The sequence below is a fragment of the Acanthochromis polyacanthus genome, chromosome 13, assembly GCF_021347895.1.
Source record: "Acanthochromis polyacanthus isolate Apoly-LR-REF ecotype Palm Island chromosome 13, KAUST_Apoly_ChrSc, whole genome shotgun sequence".
Classification (NCBI taxonomy): domain Eukaryota; kingdom Metazoa; phylum Chordata; class Actinopteri; family Pomacentridae; genus Acanthochromis; species Acanthochromis polyacanthus.
In genome coordinates, this window is record NC_067125.1 from 24,643,527 (window position 1) to 24,669,837 (window position 26,311).

The 26,311-nt window shown below is 38.5% G+C and overlaps 1 protein-coding gene across 1 annotated transcript in view; it reads left to right on the plus strand.

Moving 5' to 3' along the window:
- ccdc9 (coiled-coil domain containing 9) overlaps positions 1-25,961 on the plus strand; it is a 37,554-nt gene extending 11,593 nt beyond the window's left edge. Inside the window, exons 7-17 of the mRNA XM_051957831.1 lie at positions 1,351-1,434; positions 1,736-1,900; positions 2,000-2,181; positions 4,353-4,414; positions 7,229-7,273; positions 11,079-11,199; positions 11,656-11,788; positions 12,853-13,339; positions 15,078-15,260; positions 16,086-16,196; positions 22,404-25,961. Coding sequence (XP_051813791.1) covers positions 1,351-1,434; positions 1,736-1,900; positions 2,000-2,181; positions 4,353-4,414; positions 7,229-7,273; positions 11,079-11,199; positions 11,656-11,788; positions 12,853-13,339; positions 15,078-15,260; positions 16,086-16,196; positions 22,404-22,408 — 1,578 coding nt within the window. The 3' untranslated portion in view covers positions 22,409-25,961. The remainder of the gene's footprint in view (positions 1-1,350; positions 1,435-1,735; positions 1,901-1,999; positions 2,182-4,352; positions 4,415-7,228; positions 7,274-11,078; positions 11,200-11,655; positions 11,789-12,852; positions 13,340-15,077; positions 15,261-16,085; positions 16,197-22,403) is intronic.
- The last annotated feature ends 350 nt before the right edge of the window (positions 25,962-26,311 follow it).

Sequence of the window (26,311 nt, forward strand, 5' to 3'; positions counted from 1 at the left end):
TGTTTATGTGCACTTAATCGAGACGATTACTCAGATAAATAGTAAAAGTACATTTAAAAAACATGTCATAATCAACTTACTTAAACTTGTAACTAATTGGAAGTAATACAGAGACGCTAAACTTTGCAAATAGTGTGAATAAATCTAGTTTAGCATCATCTTTCCAGGTTGCAGCAGCATTTTGAGTATAATTTTCTCGCTTTTTCAATGAAAACACATCTTACTGTGTTGTCAAACCTACTTAGAATCAGTCTGGAGTTTAAAATTGGGATGCAGCCCGAGTTAAGCTGCTATATTTAATTTATTGATGCATTTATGTGCTCTTAATTGAGGCAGTTACTCAGATAAACCAGGTTTTGCAGGTGTTAAACGGTTTATATGAGCAGGACGTCACTAATCAGATTTCTGCTCTGCTGCTGACCTTGTTTTAGGATCCATAAATTTGATTATTTTAACTCTATCTGTGACAGAAGACTCAATACAGAATCAAAACACATAATGTGTTGAAATCTAACTTAACTAACCATAATTTTAAATGTTATTGTGTTAGTTTCAGTAAAGTTTGGATGCAGTTACTTTGAATTCAAGGACGTATTTTTAATTTAATGATCTCTGTTTTCATCCAACAGCTCCATAATGTTACTTTACAGTCTATTATCATGCACATAAACATGAAAATCACATGTAAAAGTCAAGTCCCTTTTATATATATATTGAGCATATTTAATTCCCCCATGAACAAGCTTTATTTTTGCATTTTTATTTTCATTGCATGTGATTGTTTTTGCTTTATTTTATAGTATTTTGTGTATGTTATTGAATAATCTTTTAAAATTATGTTATAAAAGCCAAAAAGAAGCCCAATACCTTGAGTCCATGGCAGAGAAATCAACCTACTGGGATCAGGTTTCTTTACTTTCTGCTCACAAAAAATCTGGTTTCTTGTTTACATTTAAGATATCAGCTTACATGTGATTATAATCTGATTATTTAGATGCATGTAAAACTGACTAAATCTGCTTTTGAGGAGCAGAGTTGAATAACAACAATAAACTCTTCTGTATTAGTGCATCAGAGAGTTATTTATTTGTATGGGGGAGTCGAGCAGCTCAGCAGAGGTGCTAATAATAAAATCCGTGGCCAAATAGCACATCGTCCTCCAAATAAGTGAGTTTTTCTGTGATGAGCAAACAAATACGCTCACCGCTGGTGGATGATTGAACGCTGTTTAACTCATGAATGAGCAGAAAGTAATTGCTGCAAACATTCTCGTGTTGGTTTGTTGGTTTTCCTTCCTGTGTTTGGAAAATAACCGATCTGTCACTAACGTTGATGCTTGTTTTTGGGCAGGAATGGGAGGAGAAGAGGCGACAGAACATTGAGAAGATGAACGAAGAAATGGAGAGAATAGCAGAATATGAGAGAGGGCAGCGGGTACGAGAGTATAACAAGATTTTAAGGAGTTTTTGCGTTTTAGATGGCGAGCTTTTGTAGCACTTTGGATTTATCTGCTTGCTTTCCAAACTCAGCATGACAAATTTAATAAATGATTCATTAATGTCACTTTATCTCACTTTATTGTCAACATAACTGGTGTTTTTCCCATGTTTCTGCAACATTTTGAAGTAATATAGCAGAATCTGGCTTCAGTGTTCGTCCTAAAGAGCTGTAGTCTGAATTAAATGAACCCGGAGGTTGAATGTTAAAGCGTTATCTTTATAATTCCTGTTCTCAGGTGGACGGGGACAAACCGATCCGAAACTTCTTGGACGACCCGAGACGTTCAGGTCCGGCGCCGGATGTGGATCGGAAGGAGGGCAGCAGGAGACACGTACGGAACTGGGGAGGTCTGGACTTCGACAATGTGAAGACCGGAGCCGAACTGGAGAAAGAGTGGACCGTGAGTGATGTGATTCTTCATAAATGGCTTTCAGGAGCGTTAATTTTTCATTCCTGTCACCGCTATTTCCACTTTTTGACCCCTTCTTTGTGTCTGCAGAGTCGAAGGCCCGGTCCGAAAGGCTCCGTGGACATGACTATGTCGATGACCGGCCGGGAGAGAGCCGAGTACCTCCGCTGGAAGAAGGAGCGCGAGCAGATCGACGAGGAGAGGTTAGCTCGCCATCGCAACGCCACCGGACAGTGGAGACGAGAGTGGGACGCACAGAAGACAGACAACATGTGAGGAGGCTTTTTTCATTTTTTTTTTTAACTTAACGCTGAACTGGATGGAATCTAACGAGAACATAATGTAGAGGAACAAAATATTAGAGGAACGAAATCTCTTCTTTGCTGAAGTATTCTGAATCTTTGCTGTGTTTCTCCAGGTTGTCGTCCTGTTTGCATTAATACTCCTTGTGTCTTGATCTCAGTTGAGTCATCGTGTTAAAAATAATGAACTGAATGGACGGAATTTAAAAAGACAAACACCTGTGTGTATAAATTGACACAAATCACAGGTGTGTCAGACCTGTAGACCTAAAAACACGAGATAAAAGATGACATTGTGGCAAAGCATAGATCTAATAATAATGGTATACCATTTCTAAAAGTTGGGGTGTTCCCAGGAGCACAGAATTTTTAATAACAATTAACTTTAAAACCACTAGGAGTCGGCAGTCAGACTGAACAGAAGATTCTTAGTCAAGGAGGAAACCAAGCAGTTACTCCTAAAGAACTTCAGATGTCGTCTGCAGAGATGGAGAACCTGTCAGAAGGATAATTATCTCAGAAGAGCTCAATAAATCCGACCTTTATCATAGAAGAGTTGGATGACGACCTTTAAAGCAACAGATTCCAACCTTTTTTGCACCACAGACCGGTTTCAAGCAAAACGATTATCTACAGACCCATTGTCACACATGTAACAAAACAGAAAAACACTCAGAGAGCAGTACTCCTCCAAGGCTGCTCATTCCCCCGTTTGTTATTGTCAGAAATGCAGCGTTTGCTTATTAGTTACTGATGATCAGAAATCACAGCACCATAGAATGTGTCCATTTAATATAGATGTACCCACAAACAATGACCTTGTGCTGAGCACAGGTGTTATGCATGTGTATGTTATGTACGGATACCGAATCATGTGACCTAAATATGTAGCAGGCGGTGGGAATTGATGGGACTCAGAAACACCCCCACAATTTAATCAACTGTTCCTTGTATCATTTCTGACAGATAAGTCCACAGCGGTAGATTTGTAGTAGGATCACAATCATGTGATCGCCAGCAGGCAGATGATGTAGTGTTCACTTGTTGTCATGGTTACAGTGACGCCGTGCCGCTATCTCACAATGATACAGAAATCTTTAACAAATCCATGGATCCAGACTATAAGCCGCATCACTGCCACAATCTGATCCGTTGTACCTTGTGTCATTTCTGACCTTCCATGAAAATTCCATCCACATCTGTTGGTCTGTCTTTGAGTAATGTTGGTGACAGACAGACGCTGATTGTCACATAAAAATACAAATACAAAATATAATTACAGTATAAATAATACATGTGTGCAAATTTGTATCTGTAGCAGCATGTTTGGAGAAACCAGAAAGCTTCTTAACCCTCGTGTCGTCCTCCGGGTCAAAATTGACCCGTTTTAAAGTTTGAAAATGTGGAGAAAAAAAAAACATTTTCACAGTGAAACTTCTGATGTCCACATTTTAACATTTTTGGGAAATCTTTGGAAATTTTTTTGGCGGGAAAAAAAGAAATGTTAGAAATGTTTCTTTTAAGAACATTCACATAAAAATCTATCAAAATCCAGCGAATTTGGTTGAATATCAGAGGTTTTACTGATATGTATGTAATCATTTTAGATATTTTTAGGATTTTTTTTGGAAGATTTTTACTCATTTTTTGGAAACATTTACAAGAATTTTCTTGTCACATTTGGGGGATTTTTTTGGGTAAAACTTTGAAGGGAAATTGTGAAGAAATTATTGGAATTTTCTTCCTGAAGGTTTTACAAATTTTCAGAAATTTGGGGATTTTTTTTTGCTGAATCTTTTTGGGATTTTTTTTCAGACAAGGAAACAATATTTTTTGGTGCCCATAAATGCGGACGACAAGAGGGTTAAAGTGTCAGAAAATATACGACACAAAAAGCAACAGAGCCTGATAACGTCCTCTGCCAGTCGACTTTAATCAGGCTGTGGTTTGTCTCCATATTAATGAACTGAGCTGCACCTAAAGACGGCAAAAGCAGTCGATCAAGACCTTGTCAGACATGGAGAGGACAGGAAAGAGGTGACAGGAAGCGTTGGAGTCGCTGTTGGCTGAGATTAAAATGACGACTGAGTGGCATGGCTGATGTTTGACGTTTGTGTGTTCGCCCGCGGCTTTTTTCACAGGTTCAAGGAGGACCCATATGTAGCTGCTGAGGGCGTCGCATCGGAGCAGGGCAGCAGGAGAGGCGAGTCCACGCACACACACATCGCACACACACACACACACACGCACACATACATAAACGTGCTGTTGCCGTGGTTACACAACAGCTGGCAGGATAAGCGCAGCAGCTGACCCTCCATCCACCTCCGTCCTCGTCTCACATGATGTCACTCCAACACACTCACCATAAACGCCAAACACACTTCACCTCCCTCCTACAGATAATTAAGCTCGTTATGTAAATGATTTCCCCCGAGTCCAAACCAACTTTAATCCGCATTTCAGAGAGGAGCCTTCTCAAGGTTTTTACTTTACGGGTGACTTTGAGCACCATAAACCCAAAAAAACCCGACGTATTTCAAGAAGACGCCTGTGATTAACTTGTAATTGTGTTGATTATTTCCTGGATTAATCAGTTAACTCTTAGATGCATAAGTGAGTCAAAAATGGTCGTTTTCTTGCAACATCTTTGGAATGAAAAGTTATTTCATTTTCCAGCTATTCCTCAAAATACATGCTTTCGATATCACTCCATTCAAATTTTTAAGTTCCCTTTTATAACGATAAAGAAATTGTAATGTTTGTATTACTACCCCAAGCTCTTTATCACTGATAATATCCATGAAAAGATTTAAAATGTCAACAAAATGGACGTTGATGTGCTTTTATTGCTGTTCTGTTTAATAATATTCTTTTTAAATCATCAAAATGTTTAAAATCTGTTATAAAGTGAAAAATAAGCACATTTCAAACATGAAATTATTCTTAAACAAAAATGGCGTTAAAACACATTTATTCTCATTTTTGTCCCACTTATGGACGACTGTCGGGTCCAATCACTCGTGCATCTACCGGCTAACGGATTTTGGTAAAGTTTGCACCAAAAAAACAACACAAAAAGATGAAAGTTATGCTTTAAAACTGATATGTCGTAATATCTAGCAAAGACATTTTATTTTTAAAAGTGTTTTTATTGTATTGTGTATACCTAAACTGCACTGCTGGGGATGAATACATTTTAAAAAATTAATTAAAGGAGCAAATATTAAGACACGATAAACTTTATTCTTCCATTACAGCCGCTGGGTACAGATGAAAAAAAGCAGAATAAGACTATAAAAAGGTATAATAAAGACTATAGCATTCACATGTGCAGAAATAAAATTATGAATGTTTCTGTGTAAAATTTTACATTTATACAGAATATTAGTGTAAAATGTCTGTTTTTGAGCTCAAAATACACCAGCTTTAGATTATGTTGCTGCGCATAAAGAGCTGTAAGAGAACTAGGTTATGTTTTGTTGATGTGGAAAAGCTGTAAAGAGAAAAAACTTTTATATTTTGTTGTGGAAAACAAACATGTTTTTACACTTACAGAGCTCCAGGGAGAAAACAGTTTTCAAGAGACAAAAAAAAGGTTTATTCTTTTTATTTCCTAGATGAAATTTAAGAAAGCTGAGATTAACTTTAGCCGAGCTGCAGCGTCTCGTCTTCAAATTAACGTTTAACCCCCAGAGACTCGGTTTAACATATTTAAGGTTCCAAAGTCGTCGACTTGCGCTGAGCAGAGCAGCTTTTTGACTCGGTTCCTGCAGCCAGTCATCCGGATGATAAAATAATTTATTCTGGGGCCGTGATAACTCCGGGACATGACTGTGCACAAATGTCACCACATCAGGCAGCGAAAACAAAACAAATGTGTTCTTTGAATCTTTAATGCACCTCTTATTTCACTGCTTGGTGCTGCAGAACAGATGGGAAAATCACAGAAAAGTGTAGCGCAGACGCAAATAATGAAAAGTTAAAATATAGCAGCAGCAACACGGGCTTGTTTCTTAACCTTCATGTCATCCTGCGTGTCAAATTGATTTTAAAATTTAAAAATGTGGGGGGGATAAATATTCTCACAGTGAAAATTTTTCCACAATTTCAACATCCATCCATCCATCCATTCTCTATACACCCCTTTATTCTCACTAGGGTCGCGTGGGGTGCTCGAGCCTATCCCAGCTGACTCGGGTGAAGGCAGGGGACACCCTGGACAGGTCGCCAGTCTGTCACAGGGCTACATATACAGACACACAATCACACTCACATTCACACCGACGGGCAATTTAGAGTAATCAATTAACCTCAGCATATTTTTGGACTGTGGGAGGAAGCCGGAGTAGCCGGAGAAAACCCATGCATGCACAGGGAGAACATGCAAACTCCATGCAGAAAGATCCCGGGCTCAGGCCGGGACTCGAACCAGGGATCTTCTTGCTGCAAAGCGAAAGTGCTAACCACTGTTGCAGCCCACATTTTCAACATTTTTGGGAAATTTTTGAACATTTTTTGGTGGGGGGCGGGGGGGAAAGAAATGTTGAACAAGAATGTTATTATATTATAAAAAGTTTTAGTGCATTTTTCATGAAAAACAAGTGAATTATCCCCTTTGAATTGACTGATGCAATGTTCGGTAATGGAGTTAATGAGACATAAAGAATGATTATTGGGATTTTTTTTTGGTTGCTGCCATTTTTGGATAATTAAACATGCCCCATGTCAAATTAACATCATTGGTGTTCTTGAGAAACAAACACAACAGGAGGGTTAAGACCAAAGATCTGTGCATGTTTTCATAAAAGTAGGAAGATTTTACTTGATCAAACACAGCAGTTATGTGGATTTTAATGCCTTTTTTCCACTTTACACCCGTCTTATCTCAGCTTACACCTCACCAGTTTTGGTTCAGTGTTTGGATCAAAGTTGTTTCCGGTGTGTTTACCTGCATCTCAGGTGTTGTGTGTGCGTGGTGGACGTACTTTAACGTGTTTGTGTGTCCTCTCTGCAGCGCGGGGGCGTACCTCTCGCACAGAGCCTCGGGGCAGGGCCTCAGGTCAGACCACAGCATGGGCCTGAGATGTGTGTTTGTGTTGTTGCGTTCCGTTTGTGTGTCCATCTGAAGCATGACAGCCGCTGCACACGAAACCAAACTCACCCTAATGACAAGGCAGCCCTCCACGTTTATGTCCGGGAGCTAAAGTGTGACATGTTTTTCCCATCGTGCACCTTTTGAAACCAGAAAAATGAGCATTTATTTCTGTTTTCCCAGCAACTATTCATGTTGAGAATTAAGCCAGAAACGCAGATTATTCCCTATTTTTTATTTTGCCCAGTTCAAACTAAAACTAGAAAACTTTTGTGAAGTTCCCCCGGGGACAGGAAGTAACATTAAACTGTCAAAATAAGAACACATAAAATTTACTGCCAGTATAATGACACACTTTGAGAACTTAGTGAAACTTAGCTTGTTGTTTTAGTAATGTAGATTATTATAATATTTAGTAATGAAGTGATTATTGTTTGGTTTTACCATTTTTCATTTGTCCAGTTCAATACAAAAACTAGAAAACCTTTGAAGTAAAAACCCTTACATCTGTTGAGAAAGTGGACAGGAAATAACATTAAATTGTCAAAATAAGAGTGCAAAAATGTACTGCCAGGAGAACAAAACACTTTCAGTTAAAATGAGCTTGTTTTTGTAATTTATTTTATATTATTTAGTAATTTTGCGATTGTTTTTTTTTGTTGATGCAGTGTGAACTGTTGCACCTTTTCCACGCACACACTATATCCATCTAATCCAGTTTCAGTATTTTGCACATGAGATGAACAAAAACACTTAAAAGAAAATATTTCCTTCTTTTTTTGTTTTTGATATTTGCTGGAAAAATGGATTATAGTTTGACACCTGGACTTGTTCATTGCAGTTTGCATGTTTATCCACCATCTCTGGCTCATCTTAAACCTAATTTAATAGTTTTCAGTTAACATTTTAAGTTAAAAAAAAACTAGATTTAGTGTTAAATTAGGTCATATACTTGTGGAAATTTAACTAGTTATGCAACAGTCGCACCTCATATAAGTATTCTTAATTATTTTGCTTAATTATGTTAGAATTTTCTTAAATCTTTGACACAAAACTCTTCCCTCAGTCGCTGTAAATTTTAGCTACTCGTGGAACTGAAATCAGGCAGCATTCAGATTGTAAATGTGAAGGTTTAACTTCACTGACGGTCTTCTGGGGTTTTGCCTTGGATCTGGGTGAGCGTCTTTAAGGATGGCTAATCTTCCCCTGGTGGCTGCAACGCTTCAAAAGCTCCCGACTGCACACAATGACCCCGGGATGTCGAACAGTCTGTAAATGCTTCTCTGCATTTGAACGGAAACCTGAGAATCATTTCTGACTGCTGGTTTCCTCCATTTCCTTCCCATGTGTGAGATTGTATTTTACAGGTTGTGATGTCCCCCCTCATCACATTAAAGCTGCCATATGGCTGTATGTGTGTGTTTCTTCTTTTTTTTTCTCCACCATTTCTAATTTCTGGAATGACTTGTGTCCTCTCCATCGCCTCGGGCCGCTCCCTTCAATCTCGTCGTCTTCATCCTCTTCTTTTCTCCTCGCTGATCCCTTGGTTTCTTTTGTGCTTGTATCTTTCTCCTCCTGACCTTTTTTTTATCACATCCGTTGCTCTTGTCTCCCCTTCAAGCTCTTATCCTCCTCCTCCTGCTTCAGCTTCAGTCTCTGACCTTGTCCTCACTTTTTCACTCTTGTCTTGCCTCAACTTCAGCTGCTTTCTCGCCCTTTTTCCACCTCTTTTCTTTCTCTTTCTGCTTAATTTGTTCCTCCGTCATCCTTTTATTCACCTTCTTTTCTCTGTCACATTCAAGCATCTTCCTCTTTCTTTTCCTCCTCAGTGAAATCAGCGTAGCTATCAAGCCTCGACGAAAATATAAATTCCTAAATTACTCTTATTACTTCCAGAGGCTTGGTTACAGCATGCAGCCCCACGATAATAAATCCTGCCTTCATGGAGCTCGTAATTCTTACAGGAGCTGTTTTTATAGAGGCGGTGCTTTAAAGGCGTCGGTTTGCTTCATACAAATAAGCTTCTGTGCTGTTTAGATTATCTCCTGCAGCAACACTTCTGTTTATAACTACAACTGTTGTGATCGCCTTACAAGGAGCTTTAACGCATGACTTTTCACCACCGTGGAAGCAGATTCTTATCCCTCAGTGAAGATAAATCAGACCCGTCCACTCGGACCCATCGGTCAGAATAATGTTCAGATGGACTCTGCAGCGGTTTGCTGTCACACCAGTCATGTCTGCGACTGCAGCAGCAGAAAGAAGAGAGCAGTGGGGCAGAAGACTTCTTTAAATTCACTATTTCTAGCCCAGTTCTATTATTAAAGGTCGTCTCTCTTTTTTAAAACGGAACATATTTAAAGTTACATATAGATCGATTGTCAAACTGGCCCATAATTAGTATTTTTTTCCTGTTAATTACTATAGTTTTTAATTTTTTATGGACTGATTATGGATAAAGGCTTATTTCCTGGTATAGTATAGTATAGTATAGTGGCTAAGGCTATGCTAACAGCTAGCGGCTAAGTTAGCAGGCAGCCACAGATTAGCCTGAAGCAGAATCTGAAAAACAATAATTAGAAAATCTTGAAGATCTGGACCTTAGTGGACAATAAAAGTGCTAAGAGTGAATTATTAAGAAACAGGTATAATTACTGCTATTATTACAGTGATCGCGTTCCTGCGTGCAAAATTAAACAATTCCCGTCATCGCTGTTTTGTAGGGGTCCGTTACAAAATCTAGTTTCTCTTCCATGGAGACGACTTTCCTTTTATCTGAAGCACTCCCATCAGAAGAGTCCGACTTGCGCTTAGGAGCCATAATGAAGGGCAGAAAGTTAGCAAATGTGGGTGGAGTACAACCGGAGAATGTAAATAAAGCCGTCTTGTAGCGCCGCGTGACGACGTATTCATCCGCTAGTTCCATGTAAGCATGAAACACCGTAGGTCGAGGACGCCGTAAACCGAGGGCTCCTGTGTTCTTTTCCTGACTCTTTTTGTTTTGTTTTTTTATCTATTGTTTTACAGATGGCTTTCCAGACTTAGCCACTAGCCGTTGCATACCTTGGGCCACTGTGAGAGAAGCTCCTTTCCTACTTTGTGTTTCTTGTTCAGTTTCTGCTGCTTGAGATATTTCTCAGACAACAGAGTATCCGTCCGCTCCGCTCGCCAGCTAGTTCCACGTAACCAGTTCCCACATAACGACGAAACAACGTAGGTCAAAGACATCGTAAACCGAGGAGCCTCTGTATCGATTATTGGCAATCCAACTACCACTAGTTATCGGCATTGGTATCGGTCTTTAAAGAAACATCTCATGCTCAGAATTCAGAGCATGCGTCTAGTTTTTTGTTGGTTTTACTCGCTAGATTCTCCTGAGATTTGCAGGATCCATCTTCCAAGCTTCAGTGCAGTGCTGGTTGTTTTGTAGATGTGAGTTGGCCAAAAAAATACAAACCAAGCAATAAAACAGAGTTATCGGAATAGAATCCTGAGTTTGTCCGCCTGTAGTCTGAATTCTGGATCTTCGTTTCATATGTTCATGCTGTTGTCACAGTCTGTCCCTCATCTGGATCATGAATTTTCTTCCATTCCTCTGAAATCTTCTCCTTCACGTCACACTTTACAGGTTATAAAAGTTAGTTAAGATGACGTCCATCACCTCGTTCCTCCTCTTCCAGTCCACCTCCTCTCTGATTTCTCTTGCTTTTAGTTTGAGTTTTATAAAGACAACAACTTCCCGATTTATAATTATTGTCTGTATCTCCCGCAGATGATAGCAAACGGCCTCCAAAAGCTCCCACATTCGGCGACTTCCTGTCTCAGGGCCGGAGCCAGGGGCCCCGAGGGGACCGGAGCCGAGGGAAGGGCCGAGGACAGAAACCCAGCTACAGGTAAATCTATGAGTTAGACTTAAAACGGGATGTTTAAGGTGTTTGTTTGGCTTCAAAACTTGAACAGCAAACCTCACAGGAAGCAGTGCTGGTGTTAATAACTCGGGTGGTTATTATTTCGAAGATAAACGTAGAAATGTGCCTTTTTTTTTTCATACTGTGATTACTGTAGAATCTTTAAAATGGTATTGAAAATTAGTCGTTTCAAATGTCACCTTTCCTGTTGCTGTTTATTTTTTCACAAATCTTACTGAAGAAGCTGAAACCTACATATGTGTTGCATTTTGATTAAATATGCTGCTGGAATCAGTCAAATGATGAGTGTTTGATTAATTGTCTGATAATTAACTCTTACTTCTTACAGTTGCCATTTGTTGTCCATTTGCATATTTTCTTTATTTGTTATATTTTACATCAGTGTTTGTTTTTCTTCCAACTCTGGTGAATCTTTGACAGCATGCATGACAACCGCTGGGAGGCAGAGAAGGAGGAAGAAGAGAAGGAAAAGGAGGACAAGACGAAGAGGGAAGAGAAGACAAAGAAGACGGAGAAGGAAGACGATAAACCCAAACCTGCCGCAGCACAAAAGGTAAATAGGCTTCGTTTGGATTAACGAGAATAAAGAAGTAGCCGATCGCAGGCAGGGAGATAAACTGGACATGTTTTGATGCTCTACTGTTAAAAAAATCTGGGTTCACTTAGAAATGTCCTTATTTTTGAAAGAGAAACAGCAAAATTAGATCCAGATTTCAGATTACAATCGTACAAACGCAGGTTTCTCTTCTGATAACTCTGTTTAAATTTTTTAAAACAGCAAGCTAACTTTAGCTACACTACCATTCAAAAGTTTGGGGTCACAGAAAAGCATTTTTTTCAATGAAGAAAGCATTAAATGAATGATAAATCCAGTGTAGACACTGTTGATGTGGTAAATGACTATTCTAGCTGGAAACGTCTGATTTTTAATGAAATATCAGACATGCCAAGCTGTACGCATTTTGCGTAGCAGGTACACAATTTGACATCAAAATACGCTGGTACGCTCCGCCTCATTAAACTACTCAAAAAGCTGCAGACATCTGTGAGTGCTGTTAGAAAATGTGGACGTGCAATACTCATGCCTGACAACATGATGCAGCAGTGTAGTGGTGCAATTTCAACCAATCATCATAGAGTAGTGGAGAATCACGAGTCTGCCGAACCCTTGTTGGCCCACTCTCTCCTCTGCCTTCCTCCGCCTCTCTCCCCATTCCCTGTGCCCCCACCCGCAGCAGCTGGCGGTTAAAACGGTAAAAGTGTGTGTGTGTGTGTGTGTGTGTGTGTGTCCCTATTGACACGAGCGCGAGCTGTGTGTGTGAGGTTAAGTGGTACGCAAAATATTTCACCAAGGTTGGCAGGTCTGGCATATCTCCATAGGGGTACAGAGGAACATTTCCAGCAACCGTCAGTCCTGTGTTCTAATGCTACATTGTGTTAGCTAATGGTGTTGAAAGGCTAACTGATGATTAGAAAACCCTTTCGATGGTAGTGTGTATCTCTCTGCTTTTCTACTTTTTAGGTGCTGCATTCCTTATGTAAAATGTTGTTTTTTCTGAGCAGTATCTGCCACGGGGGTTTAGTTGAGGATCATTAAAGTTTTATCTCTATTCACAGGTGGAGGAGAAGAACGGGGACGGAGAGGAAGACGAAGACGAATGGGAGGACGCCAGCGACGGAGAGGACGAAGGCAGCGACTTGGAACACGACTCCAGAGGCGACGAGAAGAAAGACACCGGCAAAGAGAAGCGAGCGGAGAGCAAAGACTCCTCGACGGCATCCCCAAAGCACCGCTCTCGACCAACGTCGGCAGGAAGCCCCAAAGAGCAGCGGACCCCTCGGCCGAAGGTCCACATCCCCCCGCCGGCTGCGGCTCAGGACTCACCGGAGGGAGGAAAACCCCTCAGCCCCTTCTCACCGCTGGACGGACACCAGCCAGTGTCCGACTGGGGGGAAGAGATGGAGATGCAGTCGCCTCGCAGCAGCATGGGAGGCGAGAGTCCTCTGAAACCCCCCAGCGCCGAGTCCAGCCCACCACAGAAGAAGAACCAGGAGGAGGAGAACCAGGCTGGCAGCTCCAGTGAACCACAGAAAGAGGAAACAGGTGGGAGGCTGACCAAACACTGTAGACATAATGTAGAATTATTATATTACAGTGATTCTTCAGTAGCTCAGGCTGCTATGTGTTGAACTAATATCTGATTATTGTGGCAGATATTTGGCATTTTTCTGATTGTCGATATTTCTATTGCCGATTATTGATAAATTAAATGTCTTAACCCTCGTGTCGTCCTATGGGTCAAAATTGACCCGTTTTAAAGTTTGAAAATGTGGAAAAAAATATATTTTCACAGTGAATCTTCTGATGTCCACATTTTCATAAATTTTGGAAAAATCTTTGAACATTTTTAGGTAAGGAAAATAATATTTCTTAAGAATATTCACATAAAAATCAACCAAAATCCAGAGAAATTCGCTGGATTTTGGTTGATTTTTATGTGAATGTTCTTACAGAAAATATTACAAGTTTTACTGATATACATGTAATCACTTTAGATATTTTTAGGATTTTTTTTTGGAAAAATTTTTACTAATTTTTTAAAAATGGTTACAACCATTTTCTTGCCAAATTTGGAGAATTTTTTTTTTAATAATACTTTTTAAAGAAACTTTTAGTGAATCATTGAAATTCTCTTCCGAAAGGTTTTGCAAATTTTCTGAAATTTTGGGAATTTTTTTGCTGAATTTTGGGATTTTTTCAGACAAGGAAACAATATTTTTTGGTGCCTGTAAATGAAGACAACAGGAGGATTAAGCACACATATTTAAAAAAATAATACCAAAAAATAATGCTTTTCTAACATATATTTATTTGTTGTGTTTATAGTTTTTTTTAAAAATAATTTTTATTATTAATTGTGCTGTACTAGGAGAATTTTTTTTTGATATGCAAATACCAAAAATGACAATCAACAAATCTCTAATTGGCAAATAAATACCTTTTTTTAAAGAATCACTTTTTATGCTTAGATGTGCAGTGCTATTTACAACAGCTAAATATAACAAATGCATATATGTATTTAATAAATTAATACCTTTCTTAGTTGTTTTTTTAATTTTTCTTTATTTGCAGTGCACTGGAGCTGTTTTTTTTATGCAGGAAAATACAGAAAAGACAAAAAAATCAATCTTGAATTGGCAAATAAATTAGATAAATTAATTTAAAAACATTAAAAAAACATTCCATACCTTTTTAAATAATCATGTTTTAAACTTATTATTTATCTGATGCTGTTTACAAATGCACAATTACACTGTTTTCTTGAGTAAAGCCGCAATAAAATGTGGACGGGAAAAGATGTTGACGCCTCAAAATATGTTAATATTTTCTGTGTTGGAGGCCGGAAATCTTTTTCTCAAATGCATGTTTAAAATATTTTGATTTAAGGAAGCCAAGCATAAAAAGAAATTTTATGAAACTTTCTTTGACAAGCATAAATATTAAAAGTGAAATACACCAGTGTGTGTGTTTGCGGGATATTTCTAATGGCTGAATGTCCTTCGAGCTGTTTTCAATAAATTATCGGTTTTGTCCAATCGTTGTTATTGATCTGAATGTGAGATTCGGCCCATATTTTAAAATAACATCTGGATGCAGCAGTAGCCCTGCTGTTTTTAGTAAAGCTTTGACTGTTTGTTGTCGTCTCTCCTGGATTTTTCTCAACCTTTAGACAGAAAGTTGGTTAAAGAAGTGAAATGCTGTTTAAAATTTATCTCTCTTCTTAAGTTTCTTTGGTTTTCTGCCTGACGTTTCCTTGTCTTTTCCTCACTTCCTCCATCAGCCTCAGATGTTTCTTCTCCTCCAGAAACTCTGCAGAAAGAACCAGAACCAGACTCCCAGGCTCTAGCACCATCTGACTCCGCCCCCTGTGAGGTGTCTGACTCCGCCCCCTTCTTCGAAGCTTCCTCTGAAGCTGCTGAGACGATGTACCAGGAACAGGAAACACCTGCTGCTCCATCACAAGGTAAAGAGAAAACTCAAAACAAACATTTTAGGTTTTGATATCAAGTACTTTCTGAGATAAGTAAAAGAAATAATTAAATTACTCTCCACCCACTTCAAGCATGTTGAAATTCATATGTTGCTTTTACAATTTACTACAAGAGAGTTTTTTGGTCGTAAGATAAAATATTGTTAGGCAGACACCAAACACTGCACATCATCACCAACATGCCATTTACACTGTGAAGCATGGTGGTGGCATCATCATGATGGTAAATGTATGAACTAAAAGACAATAAAATGGAATTAAAAACTGAAGTAAGCAAGACTGCACTGAAAACATGAATAAAGTGCATTTTTAAGATAAGCAGACTATAATAAACCTAGAATAGGAAAGTGAAAAGTAATACTGGCAAGGTAGTAAAGTGAAATCGCACATGATTATGAAATATTGGACAGTAAAGCTTTCTTATCTTTAAGTATCTTAAAAGGATAGTTCATTAAATGTGAACGTTTTCAGAATGCACTTTTTGCACTAAAACAATGGGAATATTTGGAGTTGTGGTTATTCATAGGTTATTATGTTCTGATTTTACTGGTCCGGCTCACTTGAGATCAAACTGGGCTGAATACAACTAGTTTGACACTCCTGCTGTATATATTTATATAAATTTTACATCTATTATCGTGCAGAGAGAATCCTCAGGACTGATGCTGGCTTTGCTTACATGAACTGCTGCTCTCTTGGTGTCACTTCTCCTGATATCAGTAAAAATAAGGACATTTCTAAGCGACTTTTAAATAGTATTATATGTTGAATAAAGTCTTTATTTTCCCTGTCTTTCAGCAGCCAGTCCTCCTCCTGCCGTCCTGGAGGCCGAACAGAGCAGCTCTGAACCAGCGGCAGAGAAAGACGACGACGACGGTCCGACAGCAGAACCAGAACAGACGTCCTCAGGTGCAGTTCTTATCACCGACTATGAGACGGTGGCTTACTGTAAAATGTCCCCCCTGCACGTCTAACGCTTTTATTTTGGTGAATGTGCTGGTATTCATCTTCCTTTTTTTTTTTTTTGTGGCTCTCTCGCTCCCGCTTTTTTTTTTTGTGTGTTCCTTCGCCCTCTAAATAAATAATGAACGGAGCCGTTTGGTGGCTTTGACACACCCAAAGATATATTTATACTCACGAGCACAACGTCCTGCCTGGTTTTTGGATCTGACACCCGTCTGTCACTGCCTCCTCCAACCAATCAGGACCCCACTTCCTCTCTGAGATGGACTTAACTCCTCCTCCTGTGATTGTGTTTGGTTTTTTTTAATTCCCTGTGTGGTGTTTTCTGCTCCTCCTGTGTTCATCCTCCTCACATGTAAACCCTTTTCCCCTCGTTGTGATGGAAATGCTGCATGGCCGTCTGCATCACCGAACCCGTCACTCTCTCTCTGCTTCCTGGAGTCAATTTGAGTTTAAGTAATTAATGAGTTTGTTTGCGGATGCTCTGGCTCTGTGTTGCTGTTCCATTCAAGGCATCCAAGGAACCAGATATTTGAAGCTACCTTTTATTTTTTTGTACCATCCATTAGAAATGAGCCTGGAATATTCAGGACTCCAGGGTTTGCTCTGTGGTTTGGACTGCTTGTGATGTCCTTTTATTGATTTGTGGGCACAGAACACAATGAACAAGTCTGGTCTTTAGATGGTTCACAGATTGAGAAGGTGGTGCTTCAGCCAACATGGACGACATCCATGAAATCTGAGCCTCATGAGAGCATCTCTCTGCTCCGTGGAGGTTTTTGTTTTTAGCTTTCAGTGTAGCTTTAAGGGAGTCGATTGGTCCATCGTTAGACTGACATGAAATATTCTAAAAATATGAAGTTGAATCCTAATTGTTTTGTTTTTTTCCCCTTGGAACAAGTATTCAAATTCAAAATATCTTGGCAATTATTGTTTGGACTGTCATGATTGCTCTTCTATTAGCACCAGGTGATGAACAGCTGTTTGTTCTACTATTGCTATCGTCAGATCAAAATGTAAAAAAAGAATCTAAATGTTTTGATTTTATTAGTTTCCTGCAGATTGAATGAACACATTCACATCAGCTGTGTTTCATCCTAGTTAGCAAATATTAGCATGCTAACGTTGCTAAAACACAAAATCACGTACTTTATCTTCATCCTTTTAGTACCTACTGCATCTAATCTTTCAGAATACGTAGAAAAACATGCAGTATGTGCACAATTGGGCTGTATTTTTGGCATTTAGCATTTCAAATGGTATGTATTAGGACAAAGATGCTCTATTTCACCTCTTCAAAAGACGGTTGCTCAGAAGAGTGACTAGCATGTTGAAAAGTTCTGAAAAATCCTGGAAACTTGGACTAAATTACTCGAAGTGAATTTTAAACAATGCAATTTGCAAATTGCTATTTGTTTTGCACATTATGCAGCATAGTAATTAGTTTTTATTTGTTTCCTGTAGATTTAATGAAGTTCAAATCGGCTGTTTCATCTTAATTAGCAAATACTAGCATGCTAACGTTGGTAGAACACAAAATCGCGTATTTTGTCTTTCTCCTTTCAGTACGTGCTACATCTGATCCTACAAAGTACGTAGAAATACATGCAGTATGCGTACAATTAGGCTGTATTTTTGACATTCTGCCTTTAAAATGCTATGTACTGGGACAAAGACTCTATTTCATCTCTGTTTTATAAGATGTTGCATAGAAAAGTGACTAGCTTTTTTTTTTTTTTTTTTTTTAAAAGTTCTAGAAACAAATTGTGCACACTAGGACTAAATTAATCCAACTGAAATTTTTAACAATGCATTTTGCAAACTGCAAAGGCTGCAGTTTATGTTGCATGTTATGCAGCCCATGCAGAATGTTTTTACAAATTCATGCATTAGTCTAGCTCCATCACTTGTTTAAAATCTGTCGAGCACTGAATATGAAAATAAAGCTCGATTCTAAATAGTTAAACTGCAAATCAAAACCGCAACCATCTGAAAAATCTGAGATATTTCCAAAAACACTCTCTAACTTACAAAAATGAATTTTATTTGCAATAGAAAGAAAGAAAAATTCCCAATTTAATCACTGTCATGTTAACAGTTTGGGGATATAGTTATCATTGTTGCAATATAGACGTGTATTACTGAAAAAATGAAAATATTATTGAAAAATTGCGTTTGAGATCAATTATATTTTGAGTTTCATGGCTTCCTTTAGCAAAAAAAACTAATTTTGCTCGTTATCAAATGTGCAAAGGTCCATAACTTTTTAATATTTCATGTATTCTAACATAATAAATCTTTTTGTAATGTTTTCTATTTAATATACTGGAGCAAACCTTTAATAATCTTGGTGAATTATGTCAAGACACAGCATAAATACTGAGTAAAATATGTAGTAAATTGGACTTTAATGATGGTTCCTTCTTGCCCTGAATGCAGCAAACCTTCAGCTTCCTGCTTCATAACCTGGTTTCTCTGCTTCACTGATGCAGCCGTTGATTCAAAGTGTTCGTTGTTTGTTTGAGCTGCTCTCAAAGTTTGTTTTTTAGCCGCTGAGTTGTCAGAGAGCAGCTCTGGTGTAAATGGCATGATATCACCACTTTGATCCGAAGCACTTCACGGCACCACGAGTCGTCAGCGTTTCTGCTCAGAATCGATGTTTTTCTCTCCAGCGTCTGTTTTCTGGATGCGGTTTAAAAGTGAGCTGAGTGAATAAACCCCAGACCGCCATTAGTCGTCTCCTTATGGCCACTTAGGTGGAATTATCACTCTGGATAATGGCAAAGTTTAAACAATAAATGATCAGTTTAGAGTTTCTATCCTTCATGAAGTGTCAAAACGGAGTTAGAAGTCAGGAAGAGCTACTTAAATTCTTTTCTTTGTGTCTTATGCAGAAAAATTCTGAATTCAAATGAAGTTATTTAAAAGAAAAAGCAAATGAAATGTTAACTTGGAGTATATTGAAGAACCACTTGATTTATTTGGCCCTAATTTGTGACCTAAAACTGCTGTTAAAATGATTGAAAGTAGGTTATAAGGAAGGAAAAACATGATAAACCGAGTTGGACTGTGTTTGTTTGGACTTCAGATAGTCGTGCAAATGAATCTTGGTTAATTTCATAATGAATTTTTCCTTTATTGGAAGCAAAAAAGCCAAATATTCTCATTTTTGGTATCTCTAACAAAAGCATTTGATGTTTTTCACTGCGGCAAGAAGCTTTAAATAGTCGAACAAATGAGTCCTCTGTTGATTTTATTATCAGTATAGTCAGTTTTTAAGCAAAAACAGTCAAAAATTGTGGCTTTAGTTTCAAGGATTTGGTGTTTTTCCACTTGAAACTATGAAGTTTTTATACCCCAGTCATGAAAAACAAACAGCATCTGTAGCAAGAAGCTGTAATTAGTTGAGCAAATGAATCCTCTGTTGATTTTTCTCATCAATTCATTCACTTTTCTAAAGCAAAAAGGTGGAATATTTTTGGTTTACAGCTTCTCCACTGTGAGGGTTTGATGTTTTTCAGTTGGAAATCTGAAGTTTTTATACTTAAGTCATGGAAATAAAGTTTATTTTGCCTTTTTATAACAGCAGCTGCAGCAGGAAGCTTTAATTAGTTGCGCAAATGAATCGTCAGTTAATTTTGTAATCGGTATAGTGAATTTTTAAACAAAAGCATCCAAAAATTGCGGCTTTAGCTTCAAGGATTTGATGTATGAAGTTTTTACACTACAGTCACGAAAAACAAAGCCGGATTGTGTTTATTTGGACTTTTTATAACAGCAGCTGCAATAAGAAGCTTTAATTAGTTACGCAAATGAATCCTCAGTTAATTTTATACTTATTTTTTCATCTTTTTTTAAGCAAAAAAAGCCAAACATCCATTGCTTGAGCTTTTCTGCTGCTTTTTACTTTATAATTTGTATTTTTAATTAGGGATGTGCGCGACTAGTCGTTTAATCGTTTAACCGCCTACTCATTTATTAAACATTTAGTATTTTACTAGTCGGTTAAACGCTGCATCATGCACCTTGTTCTTCGCATCTCTGCCTCGGCTTCTTTGTAAACAGGCTGAGCAGCCAGGGAGAGAATTGCTCCTCCTCCCCTCCCCTCACATGCACACGTAGCAGGGGGGCAGAGCCACACAGTTTGGGGAAGAAAGTTTGGAAAGGTAATGTGGGAAGATGGCGACGCTCCTGCGTAAGAAAATCAGCACCGTTTGGCAGTATTTTGACGCAGCAGATGACAACAAGGTCGGCTGTGTAAGCAGAAACCACTGTTGCCAACTTAGCGACTTTCTCGCTAAATCTAGCCACTTTCTAAAGCGTCCTAGTGACTTTTTTTGTCAAAAGCGACTAGCGACAAATCTAGCCACTTTTTCTGCCATTTTGGAGACTGACAGGAAAACTCGGATCATTCTGCAGTTACTGTCCTCAACGAGCAGCAGGTGCTGCTGTTAGCTTCTCCACGTCTCAAAGCACAGGCTGTCAGTCCAGTAACCCCGCAGCAGTCCCAGTGTCTGATTAGAGGAGACCCACATCACTCCGCGGCCAGACGACAGATGAATCGCGCATGTGCAAAGTCACTACAGATCCCATCCAGACTTACGGAGCGGAATATAAATTAAAATGTTTCTTCACTGTCATTATGTGGCTTTATAGACTAGTCGACTAGTCGCAAAAAATTTTTTAGACTAGTCGGTTAGGAAATTAGTCGAAATTCCCATCCCTAGTTTTAATACATTATTCATAGAAAACGAGCAAAATAGTCGAGCAAATGAATCCTCACTTAATTTTATAATCACTTTTCATCTTTTTTATGTAACAAAAGCCAAATATTCCTGGCTTTAGCTTGTTTACTGTGCGGATTTGGTGCTTTTCTCTGAAACTGAAACATCTGAAAATTTGAAAAAGCTCTGAGACATTGTAATGGAACATTTTTACTATTTTCTGACCAGAAAGTTGATTTAATAGCCAAAACAATCAGCTTTATTGTGTAGTTTACCTAAAATAATTGGTCTTGTTGAGACTTTTAAACTTGTGGCTTAAACATGTTGAAATTTTCCTTAATTTTTCATCAAAACAGGCACACATTTTGAGTTTGAAGAGCAGTTTGTGCTGTTTTTCTTTTGTTTTTTTGGTGTAAAAAGCTGATTGCGTTTACACCAGTAATGACCCAGATGAGCTCACTGTGTGTGCGTCCGTGTGTTTGTGTGTCGGGGTGGAGATCAGGAAACCAGGGAAATTAGAGGCACAATTACGGTTTTAAAAGGCTTTTGAGAGGAAATGAGCTACAGGCTGCTGGACAGATGATAGCGCAGATAGAAGGGAGGCTGATTGAATTAAATCTTGTGATGTTTCTGAGGCTCCACAGTGAAAAGAGTCGGACTGGATGGAGGCGAATTAACGTAAATCACTCAAGAACCAACAAACGATGATTGTTAAAACGCTATGACTGTTGCAGAGAAATTACAAATAAATACAGAAAATACGACAAAAATAAGGAAAATTAGGGGGGCACACTAGTGTTTAACCGACTAGTAAAATACTAAACGTTTAATAAATGAGTAGGCGGTTAAACGATTAAACGACTAGTCGCGCACATCCCTAATAAGAACCCAGACCCATTTTTCCTTAAAGGACTTAATGAGTTAAGGTCAGACATAAAGCTTTACAAGGAAGAGACTGGGGCACTCAAAGTGCTTGTTACACTGGTGTCACCAGAGAAAAACACCAAAACCTCAAGACTAAACATTTTACGTCCAAACAAACTAAATAATCCGTTGTGATAAGCAATAATTCGTCCAGATATGAGCTTATTTTTTATGACAGGAAGCTTAATGTGTTATTAAACTGGTAAATGCTGTTGGTCAGAGCTTCCTTGTCTTTACATCTCCAAGCCTGGTAACATTTAGGAGCTAAATGCCGACTTACAGATCAGGAAGTGTTGCTATACTGCGTGATTGAGTATTGATTATCGGTCTCTGTAAATGTGATAATTCCTCCTATCCGGCTGCAGTAGGAGCTGAATGTGCAGAGTGACAGTGAAGAGTTACCATGAAGTGTTTCGGAATAAAGAAGCTTTTAATGTACGACACCAGCACACACATTTTCCAGAGTGTGTGACGTCCCGCCCCGCCGCTGTGTTTGTATCAACAGGATGAAGCCGAACTCACATCTGAGGAGGACGAAGGAGGATGAAGAGCTTCACTACTCATCACTGGATCACATATCTGAAATAAAGAAAAGAGAAAAAAAAAAAGACTTGAACATGAGGAGGAGCAGGAGGAACTGTGCATCGCCTCCATGGACCAACCTCTTTTTAGCTGTTTTTTAAAGTCTGACAGTGTTTCACTTCACTGTGTTTAGTAAGGAAATATCAAATGTTAATGTCAGTCAAAGCCTCTGCAAAGTTTCTGCACTGACAGAATGAACTAAGCATGACTGTGTTTTGTTCATGTGTAAAAAAAAATATCACTTTTCACTGCCCTCAGACTCTCACAGAAGTCAGGAATAAGTCATTTAATCCCTCAGAGATATTGATAATGAATTAAACTCCACCTCAGGCTGGCGGCTACAACCAGCCGACCCATCTGGGAGGTAAAAACAGTGGTTTACATGGTGATAGCATGTTTTGTCCAGCCGAATGTCAGAAAAACTGATTATGTTGTTGGTCTACATTATTTTTAGAGACAATAAGTGATGATTTTTTTGGTCCAAACACAATTTCTGGCTGCTACAGAAACACATGGCTCATTTCTGTGCTGGTTTTTCAGTAATTTGATTCACTTTGTGTCTCATAAAGGCCGTCTTGTTAGCTAGCTAACTTTAGAAAAAGTGAGCTAACCACCCTCTGTCCTGTTGTCAACACTCTGGCTAACAGATTTAGCAGAAGTCTGTGTATAAAGCTTAACTTGGCTTTTGATGGATAGTTTGAAAGAAAAAAATATTCATAACACATTCATAGCCATCAAAGCTGGTGCTTACATTACCCACAGTGCAACTTGTTTTATAGATACAGGTGTGCTAGCAGTGGCTAATTTAGCAGAAGCCTGCTTTTAAAGCTTAGTCTTGTTAGCATTACATATTTTTCATATTTTTGGACTTTTGATGGATAGTTTGAACGGAAAAAATCAAAAACAGTGCAGCAGAGCGAGAAATTGCATTTTTCTTAACCTGCACATTCATAAGTCAAAACTGGTGCTTACATTACCCACAATGCAACTTGGTTTAGAGAGTCAGGTATTTTGGCGGTGGCTAATTTAGCAGCTACAGAGGCAGTTAGCTCAACTTTTTAGTTCTAAACCTACAAATTTTTCCATTTTTTTTTAATGTGAAATGAGGCATCAGGTGCATTTTGTTGCAGCTTTAATTATCTGTTTGTGGTGGCCATCTTAGATTGTTCCATCACAGTGATCTCAGAAACTAATTTATATGTTGGTTTTGATTTGAAAAATGGTCATTTCTTCAGTAATTTTATTCACTTTGTCTCAATAAGGCCATCTTATTAGCTAGCTACCTTAGAAAAGGTGAGCTAACCAACCTCTGTCCTGTTGTAAACACTCTCGCTAACAGATTTAGCAGATATCTCTGTTTAAAGCTTAACTATGCTAATTTAGCATTCCACATTTTAACATTTTTTTGGACTTTTAGTGGATATTTTTTGGGGGGGAAGGGTGAAAGTCAGTGCTGCAAAGCCAGAAATGTCCACTTTTTAACCCACACATTCATAACAGTCAAAACTGGTGCCTACTTTACCTACAATGCAACTTGGTTTTGAGATTCTGGTATGCCAGTGGTGGCTAATTTAGCAGCTACAGAGGCCGGTTAGCTCAACTTTTTAATCACAAAAGCTGCAGATTTCTCCCATTTTTAAACCTGAACTGAGATGAATAGTTGCAGCTTTAATTATATATTGTTGGCGTTTGTGGCGGCTATCTTGGATTGTTCCATCACAGTGATCTCGACTTTTATGAGCCCAAGGAAATCAAGGTTCCTTATTGCTGCAAAGCTCCGAAAAGACTTATCATGAAGCTGTTTTACTTTATCTTTGTACATTTGTGTATGAATTAATTCAATTTTACAGTCGAAATTCCAACTAATCACCGTCTATTGTGGGATTTTTCTTTAGCACAACCAACAAAAACTAAATCATGTTGTATAATAATGTGAAACTGGGTCTAAACTGCTTCACTGATCATGTTGGTTACATTTAAATCCAGAGTTTAAGAGGAAAAAGGAGATTCTATTAGAACATATTTAGCTAATTTTTGCGCATTTTGACATCATGTGACCAAATCTCCTCTTAAAGTCCAAAACACCAATCATGTAGTCAAAGCGGTCGCTCTGCTGTTTTATTTCTGCGTCATAATCAGGAAACATTTGCTTTTTTCGCTGACTGTGTCATCGTTTTATGGTTCCGTAGGGTTCTGAATCCTCTGATGTTTTACAGGAATGTCTGACACACTGCTTCCTAAATTTAATTTCTTTTTACAAACAATGGTTTCGTTCCAAAAACACTTAAGTTCCTATCATTTTAGCAGCTGTTTTCGGAGCGTAATCGACTACTTTGCTGTTTTTCTTCATTATTTTGGAATGAAACCTTTGTCTCGTACCTCAAACAGTCGAAGGGCTTCGGTTCGATTTGTTCTTTGTTTTCTGGAACCTTTAAATCATCTAAGGACGAACGGGACGCTTTGATGTTTTTGCGACGCGTCTGGGTGGGAAAAAAAAACTGCAATATGTACAGTTTTATAAGCGGAAATGAACATTCCACAGTTGGGTGTTTGTATTCGGTGAGGAATCTTTGAAATAAGTCTCTGGTTTCATTTTATTTTCACGCTTTTTTAAGGTATAAAGCAGCCGTTTTACCGTCCACGCTGAAAATAGAAAGCAAACTGTCCCATTGTACTTTTTTATTCTTGTTGAAGCATTGTCAGGCTAAAAAATGTCATTATTATCAGCGTTAGCAAAGCCTAAGTGGTTCATACACCACATTTATGAGCTAGTTTATCGATTAGCCTCAGTTAAATTAGCTAAGCAGAGCAGTCACTGAGCTCAAACATGAAATTAAACCAACTTTTTCTTGATTTTTGGCATTTAAATGAGGCAAAAATGCTTAAGTACACATGTTCTAGGTCAAAATGGATCTTAGTGAAGCCATTAGAAGCTTTAATTTGGGAATTTGAGCTACTAAACAAGCTCTCTTTGATGAAATCTGGTTTTCTGTTTCCCTTTAGCAGCCAACTATTGACTTTTAGCTCCATTTGATGCACGTTTTAGTTTAGTTTTTCCACTTTTTCCTCATGTTTCTGGGGTTTTTCCTTCACAAGGCTGCGGGGAATTTTAATCATTTTCTTCTGTGAAATCTTCCCTCAACTCTTGACTTTTAAGAGACTCTGAGGAGTTTTTTATTTTTGGCTCTGATGACTGATTGTATTTAAGGTTGCAGATGTTTCATCCGTTTCTACCGTGTCTTCCTGTTTGAGAATTAACGAGCTTTGCCTTTTTGTTTGTTTGGTTTTTTTTTTGGAGTGGCGTTTCATACAATTTATCAGAGCTGGTATGAAATCTTTTTATTTCCATGTTGTCGAAGCCATCGGTGACATTTCTGAGGAAGAGTCCACATGTTTGTCACCCCAGATATGAAATGTAAAGCACAGGGCTGCTTTTTCTGTTTTGTTTTTTTTCATTTAGCCAATAAATGTATTTCTTTGAGGGGTTTTGTGTGTTTTTTCTGCAGATTCTGCTGGTATTTTCTATTCCTGCAGCACAAAGGGTTTTCTGGTGACCTTGTAGCTGCAGGACAGGAAGAATAGCTCTCGGTTCCTCTTTTCATCTCCTGTTAGAACATAATGGGGTTAGACATGCTCCCTCATCTAATGGCTGCTGCTACTGTGACTCATCTGCAGCTGCGGGTTTTTTGCATCTTTTCTGCGCTCAGGCGACCAGATCCTGCAGGAGACGATGTGAGAATAAAAACGCTGCATCTTTCTGCTGCGGGACGTTTGTCTCAAACTATGACCCAATCCACGGGTGTTGCGTACTTTGAGCTCCTCCTTGTGCGG